The sequence below is a fragment of the Oncorhynchus gorbuscha genome, linkage group LG08, assembly GCF_021184085.1.
Source record: "Oncorhynchus gorbuscha isolate QuinsamMale2020 ecotype Even-year linkage group LG08, OgorEven_v1.0, whole genome shotgun sequence".
Classification (NCBI taxonomy): Eukaryota; Metazoa; Chordata; class Actinopteri; order Salmoniformes; family Salmonidae; genus Oncorhynchus; species Oncorhynchus gorbuscha.
In genome coordinates, this window is record NC_060180.1 from 11,300,869 (window position 1) to 11,321,285 (window position 20,417).

A 20,417-nucleotide genomic window follows, 5' to 3' on the forward strand; every position below is an offset into this window, starting at 1 on the left:
ACACACACACACACACATTCTCCCCCTGCCCCCCGTAAAAGGTTGAGTGGAAAGGTACCTGAGTTGTTGCCTCTCACCCTTCAAAGTGAGACTGGGTCACAGTGACTACACCTTGAATGCTGTTACAGATTTCTCTCAAGACATTGCCTAACCATTTGGTTTTCTTCACCACTTTGCCTCCTACTGAATCCAGGGCAGATGTCTGTTCCCTGATTGATTTGATAACTAAGTCAATCATGGGAAGTGGTTTCCATTGTAATAAGTTGTTATGTGATGCCATAATTATGTAAATATTGACTTAGTTATCTAATCAATCAGTGAACAGACCTCTGACCTGGCTTTAGTAGGGGAGTCGTATGACAGCACGGTGGCAGTGAGAGAAGAGGACAGGCGGGGAGCTGTTGGGTCTCAGGCAAGTATTCTGCCCCATGGGAGAGATTAGTCTAAATCCAAATAACTACTGCAATCCCTGTCTGTTTACCTGCTGGGGGGTGGGTTCCTCCATATATCTCTATAGAGCAGCAGCCCACAGGGAACCAAGGGGCACAGAGATGGGACTTGCCTCTCAATCACATGGGGACTTGGCATCTAGGAATGGCATTAAGCTGGAAGTATGAATCATATATCAAATGCTGAATTTCATCAACATCAGAGCAGGAAGAGGGAGTGGGCCAGGTTATGGTCAGGTTATCATTACAACCCAACATGACACGGAGGGCTATACTATGTGTTTATCATCACTGAAGCATTTCAAACACAAGCTGATCCATGACTAATCATTGAGGGCTGAGAGGGTTTCTCGATGACTTGTATGAAGCACTGGTAGTAAAATAACCGGAGGTCTAGCAACCCAAATGTTGCGTGATTAAATCACATGATGGAGAACTTTAACATTTGAGCTAATTAGCGACTGCAAAATAGATGGGTTGGTTGTTTAAGACGTTTGCAACTCTGGGGCAAAGGCTTAGATTGTTGACAAATTGTAAATGTTGTCTTCAAATATTTATTGAAAACAGTAATACATTTGCACAATGAGCATGTTTTCTCTCAAATACATCATTACAGTTGTTGGTTAGATAGCTAGCGAATTTGAAGTCATATTAGCATTGAAATGAAATAAGTCAAAACACCTCCAAACAAGACATGGTATCAATAACAACACACAACGAGATGAAACGAGCCACCAAGATTCCCCACATGGCAGCTTCTTATTGTTGCTAGCTGTCTGACCGTTCAGAATCATAACAAAGCACGGCTTCCGGCCACATCGATGTGCGCGCATCACTTCCATGACGTTATCAGCCAACCCGTCTATACTTTGTAACTACGTAGCTAGCATGTTAGCTAAACCTAACCCTAAACTTAACCCAGGGGAGAACGACTGCCCCCTCTCATTGAAACCACGGAAGTTCAAGGTTGACCACAATACTGCATGTATTATTAGACAGGATCCTCCATTATAGTGAATGGAAAATGGTTGATCTTTGTGGTCAATCTTAGCGTGAGTATAATATTTTGTTGAGGACAATAATGTATCAATAATTGCTTCTAATACACCAGATGTATGTCCTTGAACCGATAATATTTCCATCGCACACAGAAAAAGTAATAAGGATAATTGAGTTGCTAATGGAGCCCCGGTCGGCCTTCGACTTGAATTACTCAATGAGAGGGGGCAGCACTGAGCTAAACTGCAACGTTACTTCCTGGAGTAATTCAAACTATGCCTGTTATATCTCCATTTTAACCTGCTTCATTTGTCTTCAATTAGCTAAACTAAGATTAGCCACCTTTCTAACCTAGCTAATTTTAGCTATAATAAATGTTAATTTTAAAGATAAAATTACTTAGAAAATTGTGTGGACATGAAAAAATCATGTGACTGTCACGAATACTGTATGTATTTCACGATCATTTGTGATGGTGTGCTTTTAGGGTAGGGATAGGCGATAGGTGCTCACGTTGCCCCTAATGGTCGGTAGGATAATGCCTACGGAAATCAAGGCCATATTTTCACAATTTTAAATAATTTGTCAGTAATCCACTAGAGCCTCCATACTCAACTGGCGTTGAGGTCGCATGGGTTGTGAGGTGGGGGTTTGTAACTACGCCGACAAATTACATTATCCATCTGGACCTTTGCCACCTAGGACATTTGTGATGGACACTGCACTAAAGTTTGGCCTGGCTGAGTTATGTAACAGTGGGAACAGCACAACAGACATAGAGCAAGCAAAGACCAAGGTCAGCTCATATAGTGACTATGTACACTGTCACTCAATCTGACAGTAACATTAGCAATCTCACAATTAAGAGGAACATATTCACTATAAAATGGCTTTCCATAGGAGGCTCAAATAAGATTTGTTAACATAGTACATCCTTCTATAACTGATGCCATCCTTCTATAACTGATGCCATCCACATAGCCTAACAGGCTTATGAGAAATGTTGGTACATTTGATATGGTTGATATAGCTGTTATAACATCGGCCTATGTTATTACCTGTTAACAGTTTTGTGGTAGTTAACATGTCCTAATGGTGAAAATTACGTGACCCTTGTTAACTGGCTATACAAAAAAGTTTTCAAACTTTTTCACCAAATGTTTGGATTTAGCCATAAAGGGTCATTACACACCCATTTGCCATATAGAGTGACACGGTTGGTTAATGACATGTTTACAATGTGAGGCCACAGTCTAACATTTTATTTGAAATCAAACTGAAGATAAAAGTACCCTTTTCATCTCACAATTTTAAAAAAAATAGGTAGACAATTTTGGACCACATTGATCTACTGTATCTATTTGTTTCACGTGTTATTTCATTAGATACAAATATTTTTAATTAAAAAATTAGATTAGACTGTATGTTACCCTCTTGTATTGAAATTCTTTGTTTAAACATTCAATTTACGAATTTGGCCAACAATCCAAAATGTGTGCAACAGGTGTTCTGTCTGTTCCCTGATCGAAAAAGGAACCCACCTGGAAGAACTGAGGACACCAGGTACCGGCATCTCTGGGGCACGCTTCCACTGGCCATCACTCATCAACACTAAATATGAGAGGAAACCCAATTCTAACCAGAGGAATGTTAACACAACCACGCGTAAACCATTTCCCGAAGTTTGGAATTGAAGCTAATGTTATATTTACATTTCTTTTGACATTTGTGTACCAGTTTCTAAAATGCTATATTGTGGTTTAATCTAACACGTTCAACCTGTGATTTCAACATTAAATATGAAGACATTCAACTGCGTAAAATTACAGGACAAATCATCCGGAAACCTAGATTTGTTATAATTTGCTCACGTTAGATTAAGTTCTTGAAAATGTAAATAGTGCTATTTATCCTAGAAAATAAATATTACCTATAATTTTGCAGGTTGAATTAATCTTGAAATCATGAAAACTTGTTCAGATTATTGTTAATTTGTTGGCCAATATGTATTATTATTCACGCAGGTTGACAGGGCATGCAATACAAAGGCCTGCGCCATGTCCATGCCAATTGAGAACTGGTCTATGTGAACAGAGTCGGTCAAACTGAAGGGTTTCAGTGATTGGTTGGTTACCTGTCTCCTCAATCAGCTGCCATTCGATCCCCATACCCTACACGCACTTTCAAAGCCGCATCGCTCGCGCTCACTCAATCTCGGAGTGCTATCACAAACTTTTCTCCAATCCTGGCGATTTAACGAGCTCTTTAGATATATTTTTAAAAAATAAAAAAACGTTATACGTCATCTGCGAAGGTGGATCATGTAGTGTTCCAATATTTATAAAGCTCCGTGCGAACAATACATTGTGCAGGAGGAAAGAGACCTTTAAGGACGAGTTTCTCGCTGCTGTCAGCGACTTGGTTCCACGTTTAAGACAAGGTAAGGCTCTCTACACCTACTATTTCAATATTCCAGTTGTTTTCTTTGATGTTTTTGTGTTTTTCTCAAGCTACAAACGCTTTTAAAATAGGCAACTTTTTTTCAGTGTTATTTTCTTAAAGGAAGATACTATACGATTATTAGTCAGCATCCGCCTTACACGTCTCAAACGTTGGCCAACTGTAGGCTACTGCATTTCAATCAATGTGAGTGTATCCCCCGCTTTTGCTTGATTTATTACAAATCACTATAACACACGGGACCTGTATAAACGCACATAAATAGACAAGCCGACGTATGTAACCTGTACAACTATTTGGAATACTTGTGAGTTTGTCGTCATTCAAGGGGAAGTAAATTGAGGCGGAATGAAGGAGACTTCCAGTAGATATAAATCAGGATCATCTTTTTCTTTCATTTAGCCTACTTAAACCATCTCTTCTGCATAATTATCAGAAACCATGCTTGTCATACAAATATGTGTCTGTTAAGATTGGGAAGTAAGTTGCATGAATAACAATTGCAACATAAAAGCGCCATTAACGTTTTTGGGAAATTATTTGTCTCTACTCTGGACAGAGAAAAGAAGCACGAGTCAGACTTCACACAGTGGCACGTGGATTTTTGGAGATGTTCCTTCTGGAGCTCAATCACTTGTCAGCGCTGGTCACTGCGCTCACATCAGTGCTCTCCGCCCTGATCTTGCTTGCCGTCTCCAGGCAACTGTGGACCTTCCGGTGGACCATTACGCGGGACACAGAGAGCAAGTTGCCGCTACCCAATGGGTCCATGGGCTGGCCGCTGGTGGGAGAAACGTTCCACTGGCTCTTTCAGGTATGAGGAGTAATTGTTTCGTTTTTTTTTACAAGCGTTCCAAGATAGACTATATGTGCCTTTTACGCGACGTATGTCACCATGCATGTGATGAGCTAAATAGTTTGTTTTTTGTTAAAATGTGCAAAGAAACAGCACACAACTTATGAAAACATTACATCTCAGTTCAGTATACTGTATACTGAATATAATCCGTCCATGGTACTATACTTGTGTGGACTTGATGAGCGTGTGTAATTCATTCTTGCGGTGAAAAACAGACGCTTTCACTTCAATTCCACACCGCGCTCCTGTAGGAATGCATCCCGCTTCCAGACTGGGCGTAAACTAGGAGGCACGGGGTAGAGCCTTAAGGCCATGGGTAGAACGCGCCCTCTTTATACACATGAACTGAACACCTCCTTTACCGCTTTTGTGTGTGTTTGTGTTTTACGACAGGGGTCCAACTTCCACATCTCCAGGAGAGAGAAGCATGGCAACGTTTTTAAAACTCACCTTTTAGGAAAGCCTGTTATCCGGGTGACTGGTGCCGAAAACATCCGTAAAATCTTGCTTGGAGAACACAACTTGGTTTGCACGCAGTGGCCTCAGAGTACCCGTATTATCCTAGGACCCGACACCCTGGTCAACTCTATCGGAGATTTGCACAAGAAGAAGAGAAAAGTAAGGATGAAATAAAGATGAGTAAAAACCCGCAGGGGACATAACTTGGTGAGGCATGATCATCTTCTAGGCCTGTTACTCGCCAGGGAGGCAAATCAAGGCAATAAAATATGCACATAATTCCCTGCTGTTGCTATTGAGTTATTATAGGTAATAACTAGAGAAGTATCGGGATGATTAATTTTGTCTCAAGTATTATTCAATTGTTGTCTGGATTACCTTGTAGCCTACCAGGTGATAACCTTTTATTATGCTTTCCTTTAAGATCTTGGCAAAAGTCTTTAGCCGCGGGGCCTTGGAGACTTACCTACCTCGCTTGCAAGATGTTGTCAAGTCTGAAATTGCAAAGTGGTGCTCAGAGCCTGGCCCAGTGAATGTTTACGTCTCAGCCAAGTCTCTCACATTTCGCATTGCTGTCAGAGTCTTGTTGGGACTGAAGATGGAGGAAAAACGCATAGTTTACCTGTCTAAGATCTTTGAGCAACTCATGAACAACCTCTTCTCACTACCAATTGACGCACCTATGAGTGGCCTCCGCAAAGTGAGTAAGCCTACATCCAACAATGTTATAATGCTGTAAAATTATTCACATATTTATTTTATGTTTTAATCAATGTAGAAATGATCGTCCTGAGAAATGATAACCCTGAAACGATAATACGTTTATTTATGAACATTTCTTTACATGTTTAAAAAAACAAAACTATTGTAGCCTAATTCATATTGTATGGTGTGGCATGATAACAAAACTATTTTTCTAACTTGCAATGGTAACAAAAAACTTGCACATCACATTAACTCCCAATATGTTATTAGAATGGAAAATAGTAAATATAATATATTTTCATGCACTGAATGGAAATATCCCATCAAGGCAGCTAAACATCCATTAGACGCCACTCTGATGTATGGTTTTTCTTCTCAGGGAATAGAAGCCCGGGAAATCCTACATGCGTGCATGGAGAAAATCATAGAGGAGAAAATGCAGAAACAACAGTCTGATGAGTACTATGATGCTTTCGATTACATGTTGATCAGTGCCAAGGAAAATGGAAATGAACTCAGCATGCAGGAGTTGAAGGTAAATGATTGTATTTTTCTGTTTAACCATTCTGCTTTGGTCATATGCATATACAATCCCACATTTGCAATTGTATAGTCAGACTTATTTGGAAGTTTATAGCCTACTAAGGTGAATTGACCATTTATTTACTTTGGACGACCAAAACAAATGTCCAATATTAAAGCTTAAATTAAATGTTAATTGTGTTCTGTTTCTGGTGTCTAGGAAACCGCGGTGGAGTTAATATTTGCTGCTCACTCAACTACAGCCAGTGCCTCCACTTCGCTTATTCTTCAACTCCTGCGGCACCCTGCTGTGGTGGAGAAAGCCCAGATGGAGCTGGAGTCCGAGGGTCTCGGCTACGAAGCACATAGCGCCCACAGATGCTCCGGCAAAGAAAATGGTCTGAAAGGTCCTCTTGCGGCGGAACATGAGGAACATCGGCCTCTAGACGCAGAGGACACCCTGTTGATGAATGGAAATGGGACTGTTAATTGCGCACTGGATGAAGACGAAGAAGCACGGTGTTCTCGGTCTCATATTCCTTGTTTAACTTTGGAGAAACTGAGTCAGCTACGTTACATTGAATGTGTCGTCAAGGAGGTCCTGCGGTTTCTCCCGCCAGTGTCTGGAGGATACAGGACCGTGCTACAAACATTCGAATTGAACGTAAGTATAGAAATACGCGCGCTTTTTACACACTACGGAAGCGCACTACACTCTTTAAAAAAGGGTTCTGGAAAGAACCAGAAAGGTTCCCTTTTGTAGGGTTATTTGATCAGAACCCCAAGGGTTATTCTTCACTGAACCATTGGGTTGCATACAGGGTTATATTTGGAATAAATGTTGGGTCTATATACAACCTTTAGTAGTGTTATATATGAAGCATTGAATACTTTTTGGTTCTATCCAGAAGCTTTTTTTCTAAGAGTGTATTGAAGCTGACCTTAGATAAACCTCATGACCAGGCCACACCGCATCATACTTTAGATTTACTGTGATGTCGGGCAATTAGTCCCTCAACTGGCTAGAACATAAAACATTATTAAAAAAGCAGATACAATGCAATGTCAGTATTTTTTTAAGTAATTGAGCGAGTTTTCAATACACCATAATGTGTGCAGCGCTCAAGTGCATCTCCCAATCATTGCTCCATATAAAGTGACCAAGAAATTCACATAGGCTTTTATTTGAAATGAGGGATATAGTGAACTGAGGACCCTAGGGTAAAAGTATAAATAACTTTGAAACCGTCTGGATATCTTATGTCCGATGGTGGATACGATTAGATATATTCTAGTCGGATTATGAAAACATTATTCATACTGATTAATAATTGACTTACAGTTGATAATATTCAGATTGATGTTTAGGGTCCATGTGATATGTTGTGAGATACAGATGATGCTGAATATACCTTAACATTTCCGGAAGTCAAAGAGCATTCAATCTGACTGTAAAGCGGTTGTCACTTGCCAATAGCAACCTTATCCTTGTAAATATTGTATTGAAGTTTAATTTTTGTTTTGTCTCTCTACTTCCAAGGGCTACCAGATTCCTAAAGGATGGAGTGTAATGTACAGTATCCGGGACACCCATGAGACAGCTGCAGTGTTCCAGAGACCAGAGATCTTCGACCCAGACCGCTTCGGGCCGGAGCGTGACGAGAGCAAGACTGGGCGCTTCAATTACATTCCATTTGGTGGCGGAATAAGGAGTTGCGTCGGAAAGGAACTTGCCCAAATGATACTAAAAACCCTGGCAGTTGAGGTGATTGGCACGTGCAAATGGACACTCGCCACGGAAACATTCCCCAAGATGCAGACGGTGCCAATAGTCCACCCCGTCAATGGACTGCATGTGCATTTCAATTACGCATAGCCTACTCCGATAGTTTAGAGATGTCATTGTGTTATTATTAAAAACATTAACATTAAGCTCATTAACTTTCCACAATTGCAATATTAAGTTATTCAATCTGAATACATCAGCAAGAACCCTATGCTGTGAGAAACACGGTGGTCATTGTAGAGTGGAACCAATGCATGGTGCCAGTGACCTGTGATGATGATCGCCAAGATCGCCTTTTTACGCACTGGGAAAAGTGACTGCATACATTTGCTATTCTTCACGGACATCCGGGCGCCCACTTCCATAACATAGCAAATCGAAAAATGATAGCCTATATTTCAGCACCATAATGCAATATACAATGGACGAGTAGGGCTTTTCTCTCAGAAGAAACATTATTTGTGCTCAGGACTGATTATAAATATCCGTCTATAATACAAAATTGTCTTTCAGATCTTGCACTTGGTCTCCACGAAAGACTTTCAGAAATACATTCCAAATGTATGTGTTTATGTCCAGTATGTAAGTAGATTGAAATGAGATATAGGCCTACATTTCTAGGCTAAATAAGTGTATGTGTGTATGAAATGAAGTAGTATTACAAATAAGCTTTATTTATAGAACACTTCAGTTAAGTCTGTGTACATATGGAATAATAATGAATAGGCCTAGTTATTTATAATCAATGTAAAGCATAGACCGTTAAAACAAACCATAGGCCTAGAGTATCGCTAATTATTTGATTATAAAGTCTATAAATCAAAATGCAATTATATAAACTTACCTAGAGAAAATAACCAATTATTATTTGTATTCTTATTATTATTACATGTTCCATCATTATGAATAATCGTTTGTTGATTTTAAAGCATGATGGAAGCGCTGTGAAATGACCCGGTTAAGATGGATTCACGGAAGGAGATAGCACTTTTTCTCCTTTACGGAGTGTGTATATACAGTATTTGTTCTATTGATTGAATGTGTGTATTTTTGTGTAGATGTTGCTCGTATTATCTATAGAATGATGTAAAGGGTAAATTACAAATGTGCATTTGCTGCCATCATGTTAAGCACAATGTATAGATTCCCGTTCTATAAAAAGAGCAATATGAACTTGTTTATAGATAAAATTGTTAAGGTTTTGATAATATGACATTTGATACGTGTGCCAGTATTATCACAGTATAAGCCTATACAATATATTATGAAATGTGTTGTTTTTAATATGAGATGCCAAAATATAGTCAATTGTAAGCGTAGTTTATAGTCTTAGTGGTTAGTTGGGTCTGTTTTCGTTCGCCAACTCATATCATTGAATTCCATAACCACAAGAACGATTTGCATATCATTTGACAGGCTCCGCCCCCGAAGATAAATGGAACCTGAAAGGTTACACCTTCAGAGTGAACTCGGATTGCAGTGTGACCCTCTAGTGAACGATTTAACTCTGCACTATTGACCCTCAGTTTAGGTGACGCTTTGTTAACTGTGCGTTCACAAGCAGTGACCACAACACCAATGATATCTCACAACATAATTTCCACACCAAAGAATTCTAGACCTATAGGTCACTATTGGACTTTCCTCCATAGACGACTGAAATTATTAATTGTAGGTAAGACACTTGATTTAAACCCTCAGACCACCCACGTTTAACAGAACTACCCCCTCCCTTCCACCCACCCAACCACACACACCCTCTATCTTCCTCTCTCTCTCGCTCTCTCTTACCAAGTTAAAACCGACAGTGTAAAATGACCCTTCTCAAATTACCTCCAAAAAGGTTGAAATTATTCTAAATTGTACCCTATAGGTTAATTGAGACATTGAAAAACAATAGACCTATAGATTGAGATAATGTATGATTATGCACTCAATTTGATTGACAGAATAGACGACTGTGAAGATGATGGCGCGATCCTAATTATGAGTGGTAAAGGGCCCTGTAACTCCTCATTTGGTGGGCAGTGAACTTGGCGACGTTTTGGCACCAGAGTTCACACGGATGTCACGGTCCGTGTTGTAGGTCACAGGCAGGGCAACGCATAGAAATGGGACAGAGCGTCCCTGCCCCCAAATCTGTTGGAATCGCGCTGCGGCAATGGGTTTTTAACACAGGGTGCACAGAGAACGGTGATTTGGAGAGTGTTAGATGGCATCTCCATTTCAAAGTAGTCTATTCATTAACAGTACACCCCGTAGAGTAAACTAAATACAAAGCATGAATCCGTTACCGCTAGAAAAATATAGGACAATCCATTGATATGAATGCAAAGTGAACACAGATGCAGCGCTTGTCCTAGCCTATTGACACATGTGTCAAGCCTGGATGTCCTCTTCGTGGACACGAGTTTCTCTCGGAAGTATAATAGGCCAAATGTTCTATTTACATAATCAAGCCCGATCAGTCTCAGGCTAGGGGGTTTGGCTTGTAAACGAAGAACACGATATATTGGGTAACCGATGAGGTCTTTTCCAAAGTAAAATACTTATATTCTATTGTGGGGCCGCACACCAATAAATGGTTAAACATTCGTACCAGTCCACTGTGGGCGGAGCACTGGGCGCGAGCAAAAGCAACACAATTAAACATGAACTCTGAGTGAACTAATTCGTCTGGCCCAAGGTAAAATGAGGCATGGTCGGGAATAAAAGCGCAGAATGGAGGGTGAGACACAAACAGTCAAGTGCAACACTTGGCTACTTCCACTCCCCGTGGTCCACTCCCAGCCGTCCATCTTGCACTTGTTTCACAAGATTCTCCTAGAGATGGGGTTCGGCGCTTTATTCATCACATGTTTTTGCACTCTCGTGCTCCCACTCCTTTTGATCGTGGCGGCGATGAAACTGTGGGAAATGTACGTCATTAGTGGAAGTGATCCAACCTGTCAGAGTCCTCTTCCTCCGGGTACCATGGGACTGCCCTTCCTTGGAGAGACGCTTCAGATGCTCTTGCAGGTAACTGATGATGGAAACATCAATTGCAAACTCTTGTCCTGCCTATACTTACAGTGTGCACCAGGCTGCTGTCGATTAGTTGGGGTTATGCATCAGGCTGAAATGTCCTCACAGAAGAGTATGCTATTGAAAAAAACGGAAAGGTTGTTTAGTAGCCTGATTCAAGCCATTTAAATATGCAATTAATAGTGTGCACCTTTTCTACACGACTTATTTTCAGAGAAGAACATTTCTAAAAATGAAGCGTCAGAAATATGGATATATTTATAAGACGCATCTCTTTGGGAGTCCAACCGTGAGGGTAATGGGTTCAGAACATGTGAAACTGATTCTGATGTCGGAACACAAATTGGTCGCGGCTCAGTGGCCAGCATCAGTGCGACTCATCCTCGGGTCGCACGCCCTCTCCAATGCGCACGGCGCGCTCCACAAGAGCAAGAAAAAGGTAGGCAATGTTGAGTAGCCTACAAATCTGTATAGGCACCTCATGGTTTATACTTATAATGAAAAACACATTGTAATTTACCACGCCTTTTCTTTATAGCATACACTTAAAGCGCTCTCTCCTGTTTGCCTGCAGGCGATCATAAAAGCCTTTTCCCGGGAAGCCATGGAACAGTATATTCCTGTGATCCGGGAGGAGGTGAGATGCGCCGTGGATAACTGGCTGCAGAGCGACTCTTGCGTGCTAATGTACCCAGAGATGAAGCGCCTCATGTTCCGCATCGCAATGAGGATCCTGCTTGGCTTCGAGCCCGAGCAATCAAAGACCGACGAGCTGGAATTAGTGGAAGTGTTCGAAGAAATGATAAAGAACCTTTTCTCCCTACCAATCGATGTTCCTTTCAGCGGCTTGTATCGGGTAAGTTGCCTGTGAAATGGTAGGATTGATTGATTGAAGCAGCCCTGGAATGCGTCACATGGGGCTACAGTGTGCGCACAACATTATTGACCGATATTTTTCACCATTCCGTTTATAGGGTTTGAGAGCGCGCAACATCATCCACTCAAAAATAGAGCAAAACATAAAAAAGAAGCTTTCCAATATTGATAACAACAACAATTATAAGGATGCGCTGCAATTATTGATTGAGGACGGTGAGAGGAATGAGCAGCGAGTAAGCATGGAGGTAACAGATGCCTTTCATTTTCATGGTTATTTGATTCTACACACTGCCATTTACTCCATGTATGAACAATTATTTATGTATTTCCAACAGGAGATAAAAGAATCTGCCACAGAATTACTATTCGGTGGCCACGAGACGACAGCGAGCACTGCGACCTCTCTGGTGATGTTTCTCGGGCTGCATGCGAATGTCGTGCGTAAAATGCGCCATGAGCTTCAGGAGAAGGTTGGTATCACCAGAGGAAGAGGCGAAGCGCGAGGTATAACTGGGCCCAAAATCTGTTTTCTCTAGCAGGTGGCGTTTTTTTGTATATTTTTCGCTCACTAAGTAATGATTTTTTGTATGGCGGTCAATGAGTGTCGAATTTGGTTTAACAAAAAATGAAATAGCTTATTTGCTATGTGTGGTTAATTTGATCGACTAGAAGTTTCGTAATGCGTAGGTTGTTATATTAGGTTGTTATAAGTGTACTAATATAGCTTAAGTAGGACACGACATCTCAGCAACTTTGAGAAAAAACACTTCATATTGGTGTTATGCCTGTTGTTCACGCTCATATCTACCCTCTCATTGGCTAGACTGCTGTCCATTTTTAAAGACATTTCCTTTCATTGTTAGAGCGCCCACTTGAGTAGCTGGGCCCGATTTTTCAAAAGGATCTTAAGGATGAGTTTATCGTTAGATGCATTTGTAGGAACATCGTTAAATCTCAGAGCTGTTTCCCAAAATCATATTTATGGACGTTGCACTTGAAAACGCTCGGAATCTAACGCCTGCCTCAAAACACTCAGATAGGTGCGTCATTAGATGCTTTTTTGCTCTCCCGTGTCACTTTATACACAGTAGATATCCGCTAAACATAGTATCACATGGTTTATCTGTCTGTGACTTCTGATAATTTAAGAACAAAGTTGACTAAAAATACGAAGTTGCCAGTGTCTTTGCAATTGATACAAACAAGCGACGTAGGCTATAACAAAATGCCTAAAATAAAACCGAGATGACTGCATTACAATATAAATAGTAGGCTATAGGTCTATTTCAAACATATTGATATAACATTTAATGTTCAATCAATTGAGTTCTATTTTGCAACTTCTAGGCTACTGTAGTTTAACATTTGCGCAGCTCCCTATCTATCTTTCGATCCTATCAGTATAGACACATGCTCCAACGACGCACTTTGCGACCGTTCTTTCTGCATGATTTTTTTGGGAAACATGTTACATCTTCGGTCGCTGTAGGAAAGATGCATCCTTAAAACACTCCTAAACCTAAATTCCATCACTCTCAGGAAACTGGGCCCTGGTCAATATAATGGATGCTGGCTGGATAAAGAGAGTCGGCCCAAAAATTGAACCCTGTGACACCTTCATAGAGACTGCCAGAGGTCCGGACAACAGGCCCTCCGATTTGACACACTGAACTCTATCAGAGAAGTAGTTGGTGAACCAGGCAAGGCAATCATTTGAGAAAACAAGGCTGTTGAGTCTGCCGATAAGAATGTGGTGATTGACAGAGTCGAAAGCCTTGGCCAAGTTGGTGTATATGGCTGCACAGTAATGTCTCTTATAAATGGCAGTTAGGATATCGTTTAGGACCTTGAGCATGGCTGATGACCATGACCAGCTCTGAAACCAGATTGCATAGCGGAGAAGGTACGGTGGGATTTGAAATGGTCGGTAATCTGTTTGTTAACTTGGCTTTCGAAGACCTTAGAAAGGCAGGGTAGGATAGATATAGGTCTATAGCAGTTTGGGTCTAGAGTGTCACCCCATTTGAAGAGGGGGATGACCGTGGCAGCTTTCCAATCTTTGGGGATCTCAGAGAGTTTGAACAGGCTAGTTATAGGGGTTGCAACAATTTCGGCAGATAATTTTAGAAAGAGAAGGTCCAGATTGTCTAGCCCGGCTGATTTGTAGGGGTCCAATTTTTTCAGCTCTTTCAGAACATCAACTATCTGGATTTGGGTGAAAGAGAAATGGGGGAGGCTTGGGCGAATTGCTGTGGGGGGTGCAGGGCTGTTGATCGGGGTAGGGGAAGCCAGGTGGAAAGCATGGCCAGCCGTAGAAAAATGCTTACTGAAATTCTCAATTATAGTGGGCAGCTAGCCTCAGTGCAGTGGGCAGCTGGGAGGAGGTGCTCTTATTCTCCATGGACTTTACAGTGTCCCAGAACTTTTTTGTGTTTGTGCTACAGGATGAACATTTCTGCTTGAAAAAGCTATCCTTAGCTTTCCTAACTGCCTGTGTATATTCGTTCCTAACTTCCCTGAAAAGTTGCATATTACAGGGGCTATTCAATGCTAATGCAGAATGCCACAGGATTTTTTTGTGCTGGTCAAGGGCAGTCAGGTCTGGAGAGAACCAAGGGATATATCTGTTCCTGGTGCAACATTTTTTGAACGTGGCATGCTTATTTAAGATGGTGAGGAAGGCACTTTTAAAGAATAACCAGGCATCCTCTACTGATGGGATGAGATCAATATGCCCTTCCAGGATACCCGGGCCAGGTCGATTAGAAAGGCCTGCTCGCTGAAGTGTTTTAGGGAGCGTTTGACAGTGATGAGGAGTGGTCGTTTGACCGCAGACCCATTACGGATGCAGGCAATGAGGCAGTGATCACTGCGATCTTGGTTGAAAACAGCAGAGGTGTATTTGGAGGGCAAATTGGTTAGGATGATATCTATGAGGGTGCCTGTGTTTACGGATTTGGGGTTGTACCTGGTGGGTTCATTGATAATTTGTGTGAGATTGGGGGCATCAAGCTTAGATTGTAGGGTGGCCGGGGTGTTAAGCATGTCCCAGTTTAGGTCACCTAGCTGCACAAGCTCTGAAGATAGATGGGGGGCAATCAATTCACATATGGTGTCCAGGGCACAGCTGGGGGCAGAGGGTGGTCTATAGCAAGCGGCAACGGTGAGAGACTTGTTTCTGGAAAGGTGGATTTTTAAAAGTAGAAGCTCAAAATTGTTTGGGTATAGACCTGGATAGTTAGACAGAATTCTGCAGGCTATCTCTGCAGTAGATTGCAACACCGCCCCCTTTAGCAGTTCTACCTTGTCGGAAGATGTTGTAGTTAGGGATGGAAATTTCAGGGTTTTTGGTGGTCTTCCTAAGCCACGATTCAGACACGGCTAGGACATCTGGGTTGGCAGAGTGTGCTAAAGCAGTGAATAAAACAAACTTAGGGAGGAGGCTTCTAATGTTAACATGCATGAAACCAAGGCTACAGGTAACTGCCAAAATAAAGGAAACAATTGAGTAAATGAGGGACATAATATATTGAAAGCAGTTGCTTCTACACATGTGTGGCTCCTGAATTAATTAAACAATTAACATTCCATCATGCTTAGGGTCATGTATAAAAATGCTGGGCAGGCCATTATTTTGGCTACCATGGCTATGCCCCCATAGGATGATAATGCCCCCATCCACAGTGCACAAGTGGTTACTGAATGGTTTGATGATCATAAAAACAATGTAAACCATACGTCATGGTCTTCCCAGTCACCAGATCTCAACCCAATTGAACACTTATGGGAGATTCTGAGGTGTGCCCGAGACGGCGTTTTCCACCACCATCAACGTAACACCAAATAAAGGAATTTATCATGTAAGAATGGTGTCATGTCCCTCCAAAAGAGTTCCAGACAATTGTAGAATCTATGCCATGGTGCATTGAAGCTGTTCTGGCTCGTGCTGGCCCAACATAAGACACTTTGTGTTGTTTTTTCCTTTATGGCAGTTACTTGTATTATGCATTAAAGCAACACTATGCACAATAGGCTAGCATTAAAAGCACTTGATTTTTGTAGTGCCAATGACATGGCATAATATTATTTAAACATGATTTGAAACCATAAATCATTCATTTACAACGTTTTCTATGACAAGAAAAGTATAATCAATAGAGGCCTGTAGTTTTTTGGTTACGATGAGATTAAGATCAGACACAAATCTCATAAAGGTAATTATAAATCATATTCTTCCAAATCTAGGGCTATATTTAATTGATTTAATTTGCTGCACACCTCACCCAGACAGTGGTTTTAATAAGAATACTCTCCATGCAAGAAGCATGTGCCCCTATCTCTGTGTAATTAAATAGTAATATATTTACAGCATTTGTTGGGAGCCCAATCAGAGGACAAACCCCTGAGTACTGAGTTGTTGGAGCAGTTGAAGTACACCGGCTGTGTCATTAAGGAAACTCTCCGGATCAACCCTCCTGTCCCTGGTGGCTTCCGTGTAGTACTGAAGACTTTTGAGCTTAATGTAAGTAAACTTCCGTGTAGGTCCTTAAAAGGTCCTACACGGTCCTACACGGACTCAACTCCAGCCACTTTACTAAGGGAAATTGATGTAAAAAAATGTATCACTAGCCACTTTAGACAATGCCACTGAATATAATGTTTACATACCCTACATTACTCATCTCATATGAATATACTGTCCTCTATACCATCTACTGCATCTTTCCATCTTTATGTAATACATGTATCACTAGCCACTTTAAACTATGCCACTTTTATGTTTACATACCCTACATTACTCATCTCATATGTATATACTGTACCCGATACCATCTACTGCATCTTGCCTATGCCGTTCTGTACCATCCCTCATTCATATATCTTTATGTACATATTCTTTATCCCTTTACACTTGTGTGTATAAGATAGCAGTTGTGGAATTGTTAGGTTAGATTACTCGTTGGTTGCTACTGCATTGTCGGAACTAGAAGCACAAGCATTTCGCTACACTCGCATTAACATCTGCTAACCATGTGTATGTGACAAATAAAATTTGATTTGAAGGTCCTGAAATAACATTTACACAAGATTTTAGGCTAAAAGTTTAAAGGAGGCATAATTGATTGTCTTTTGAGAAACACAAAATGGAAACCATGTCCTGTTATAGCATATGAGTTTTTCTACAAATGTCTCACACACAATATGGCAGAAGCTCTATTATAGGTATTAATATAGAGCTCATGGTATACATAACAGGAGGCTGCTGAGGGGAGAACGGCTCATAATAATGGCCAGAACGGAGCAAATGGAATGGCGTCAAACACCTGGAAACCATGTGTTTGATGTATTTGATACCATTTCACTGATTCTGCTCTAGTCATTACCACAAGCGCGTCCTCCCAAATTAAGGTGCCACCAACCTCCTGTGTTATACATCAAAGCCTTCAGAAACTGTATAACGATTGGAATAAAATGATTTGAAATCATTGCCATCCTCACCCCAACCTAACATCCTATATTGTGTCTCCTCAGGGCTACCAGATTCCCAAGGGGTGGAAAGTCATCTACAGCATCTGCGATACTCACGACGTGCTGGACACACTTATTAATAAGGAGGAGTTTCAGCCAGAGAGATTTATGGACAAGTCACCAGATGACTCCTCCCGGTTCGGTTACATCCCCTTTGGGGGTGGTGCGAGGACATGTGTGGGTAAAGAGTTTGCTAAAGTTTTACTTAAGGTGTTCCTGGTCGAGGTGGTCACCAGATGCGACTGGACTTTGTTGAATGGACCACCGACAATGAAAACAGGCCCAACCGTTTATCCAGTGGACAATCTGCCCACAAAATTCACCAAATGTATACAGACCTACTGATAGTGAAATATTGGCATTTATGTAAATACACTAAATATTTTATGAAAGACATATTGTGTATTTTTTATGTTACATTTCTTTTGTACGACAGATATTTATGTCAACCCCAGTAGCATTGTAAAAGCAACATTTTTAAAAGCACTTCATGTTGCACTCCAATAGTTCTGAGACATATTTTATGGATATTTTGAAATACAATTGTTTTAAAGCTGTACTTTACCATTTTCATGCAACTTAACTCTGTTGTTGCATGTGGAATGTTTTCAATAAAAACATGGGAAACTATTATTTTGAACAAAACCATTTCCATTTCCCAAATATTCTGACTTGGCATTGATAGAGCCCACCCACTGGGCACATTTGCGACGACTCCGACCGAAGGTGGCTCCCCTTCCCGTTCGCGTGGCGCTCGGCGGTCGTCGTCGCCGGCCTACTAGCTGCCACTGATTCTTTTCTCCCCCTCCTTAGGTGTTTATTGAGTACACCTGTTTTGAGTTGGTTATAATTAGTGAGGCTTTATTAGTCAGCCGGCCCGCCTGGTTCTTTGTGCGGGATTGATTATTGTAAACCTGGTGTTTGCATTAGATGTACATGTTTGTGTATTTAGTGCTAGACTGTTTTTGTTTCCCTGTGTCTGGGGCATTTGGTTTGAGCACCCGTAAGTGGGGTGACCGTAGTTCACCGTGTGTGCATTAAAAAAAGCACTTTATTGAACTCTGCTTTCCTGCGCCTGATTTCACCCTCACGACACCCAGGACCTTACAGAATCCTGCACCCGAAAGAATGGAGTCGGCAGGAGCAGCGGCCAACCCTCTCCCATCGATGGAGGAACGGGTCCTACACGTTACCACCATTCTACATTGGATCGGAACGGCTATGGATCAGGTGATGGAGAGAATGGACCGATGGGAGAGAGGTGGTCTCCTCTCTCCACCTTCGGCTCCCCCAGCTCAGGACTCCCCATCCCCTGGCTCCAGCGCCCTCCATCTTACACTCCCGAGGGTTTATGATGGCGCGGCGGCGGGGTGCCAGGGGTTCTTACTCCAGCTGGAACTGTACCTGGCCACCGTCAGACCCACTCCCTCGGGAGCGGAGAGGGTGAGTGTCCTCATCTCCTACCTCACGGGTCGTGCTCTGGAGTGGGCGAACGACTCAGCAAGGAGCACTACCCAGAGTTTTCCCGCCGTGTTTGACCACCCTCCAGATGGCCGAGCGGCGGGAGAACGACTATTCCATCTCAGGCAGGAGAAGAGGAGCGCCCAGGATTACGCGTTAGAGTTCCGGACCTTGGCAGCAGGATTTGGGTGGAACGACTGGGCCCTTATCGACCACTACCGGTGTAGTCTCTGGGAGGACGTCCGCAGGGAGCTAGCGTGTCGGGACACCGCTCTTTCCCTGGATGAGCTGATTGACATGTCCATCCGACTGGACAATCTGCTGGCTGCCCGCGGGCGTTCGGAGAGGGTCCTGTGTGTTCCACCACCCAGCACCTCAGCTCCTGTTCCGATGGAGTTGGGAGGGGATGTGCCGAGGGGTACCGGAGGAGGAGGCTCCCCCTGCACCAGCTGTGGTCGGAGAGGACACACGGCCGATCGGTGCTGGGGGTCCGTCTGGGAGTCGAGATGGCAGGCGGAACACTTCTCGATCACCCCAGGTGAGTCAGCACCAAACTCACCCAGAACCCCCTGTTGGTCACATGTTTGTCTTGATTTTTTTTCTTAAATTTTTCCCCTCTTCCCAGCATAGGGCGCTAGTCGATTCAGGCGCAGCTGGGAATTGATCGCGGACTCGCTCTTATATTAGGTGTTCCGCTTGTGCCGATAGATTCTCCCTTTCCCGTGCACTCCCTAGATAGCTGGCCATTAGGGTCAGGGGTGGTCAGGGAGACCACGGTTCCACTGGACATGGTAACGCAGGGGAATCATAGGGAGCGTATCAGTCTCTATATTATTGGTTCGCCTGCGTTTCCAGTGGTGCTAGGGATTCCCTGGCTGGCCCGGCACAATCATAAAATTTTGTGGAGACAGGGGTTTCTCCAGGGGTGGTCAGAGGAGTGTTCTGGAAGGTGTCTGGCAGTTTCCATCGGTGCCACGTCGGTGGAGAGTCCAGACCAGGGTCCCACGGTGTGCATTACCCCCGAGTATGCCGATTTGGCAATCGCTTTGAGTAAAAAGAAGGTGACTAAATTACCACCACATCGACCGGGTAGGGATTGTGCGATAGATCTCCAGGTAAACGCTGCGCTTCCCAAGAGTCACGTGTACCCATTGTCCCAAGAGGAGACGTTGGCTATGGAGACATATGTCACAGAGTCTCTGGGACAGGGGTACATTCGGTCCTCCATCTCACACGTCTCCTCGAGTTTCTTTTTTGTGAAGAAAAAGGAGGGAGGTTTGCGTCC

The 20,417-nt window shown here is 42.5% G+C and overlaps 2 protein-coding genes and 1 long non-coding RNA gene across 4 annotated transcripts; 2 read left to right on the forward strand and 1 right to left on the reverse strand.

The window, feature by feature from the left end:
* Positions 1-3,654: 3,654 nt before the first annotated feature.
* LOC124041186 (cytochrome P450 26B1-like) lies at positions 3,655-9,643 on the forward strand. The gene is made up of 7 exons (XM_046358461.1): positions 3,655-3,888; positions 4,468-4,722; positions 5,161-5,385; positions 5,651-5,926; positions 6,311-6,466; positions 6,674-7,117; positions 7,994-9,643. The coding sequence occupies exons 2-7, from the start codon at positions 4,519-4,521 to the stop codon at positions 8,327-8,329; spliced, it is 1,641 nt and encodes a 546-aa protein (XP_046214417.1). The 5' UTR covers positions 3,655-3,888; positions 4,468-4,518; the 3' UTR covers positions 8,330-9,643.
* LOC124041188 lies at positions 6,027-11,382 on the reverse strand. 2 transcript variants are annotated; one of them, XR_006839893.1, is made up of 3 exons: positions 11,310-11,382; positions 6,707-6,913; positions 6,027-6,331 (listed from the first exon to the last, which is right to left on the reverse strand). It is a non-coding gene; the product is annotated as an uncharacterized LOC124041188 (long non-coding RNA). The 2 variants fall into 2 exon arrangements; XR_006839892.1 differs by having other exon boundaries at positions 6,027-6,913.
* LOC124041187 (cytochrome P450 26A1-like) lies at positions 10,808-18,423 on the forward strand. The gene is made up of 7 exons (XM_046358462.1): positions 10,808-11,257; positions 11,478-11,702; positions 11,838-12,119; positions 12,238-12,387; positions 12,478-12,612; positions 16,512-16,664; positions 17,675-18,423. The coding sequence occupies exons 1-7, from the start codon at positions 10,961-10,963 to the stop codon at positions 18,014-18,016; spliced, it is 1,584 nt and encodes a 527-aa protein (XP_046214418.1). The 5' UTR covers positions 10,808-10,960; the 3' UTR covers positions 18,017-18,423.
* The last annotated feature ends 1,994 nt before the right edge of the window (positions 18,424-20,417 follow it).

Bases quoted from the DNA above. Each gene is read 5' to 3' on its own strand.
- LOC124041187 (XM_046358462.1), top strand. From the start codon at position 10,961: ATGGAGGGTGAGACACAAACAGTCAAGTGCAACACTTGGCTACTTCCA. The intron at 11,258-11,477 runs GTAACTGATGAT...ACTTATTTTCAG, and splicing joins CGCTTCAGATGCTCTTGCAG to AGAAGAACATTTCTAAAAAT. The intron at 11,703-11,837 runs GTAGGCAATGTT...GTTTGCCTGCAG, and splicing joins TCCACAAGAGCAAGAAAAAG to GCGATCATAAAAGCCTTTTC.
- LOC124041186 (XM_046358461.1), top strand. From the start codon at position 4,519: ATGTTCCTTCTGGAGCTCAATCACTTGTCAGCGCTGGTCACTGCGCTC. The intron at 5,927-6,310 runs GTGAGTAAGCCT...TTTTCTTCTCAG, and splicing joins CTATGAGTGGCCTCCGCAAA to GGAATAGAAGCCCGGGAAAT. The intron at 7,118-7,993 runs GTAAGTATAGAA...TCTACTTCCAAG, and splicing joins TACAAACATTCGAATTGAAC to GGCTACCAGATTCCTAAAGG.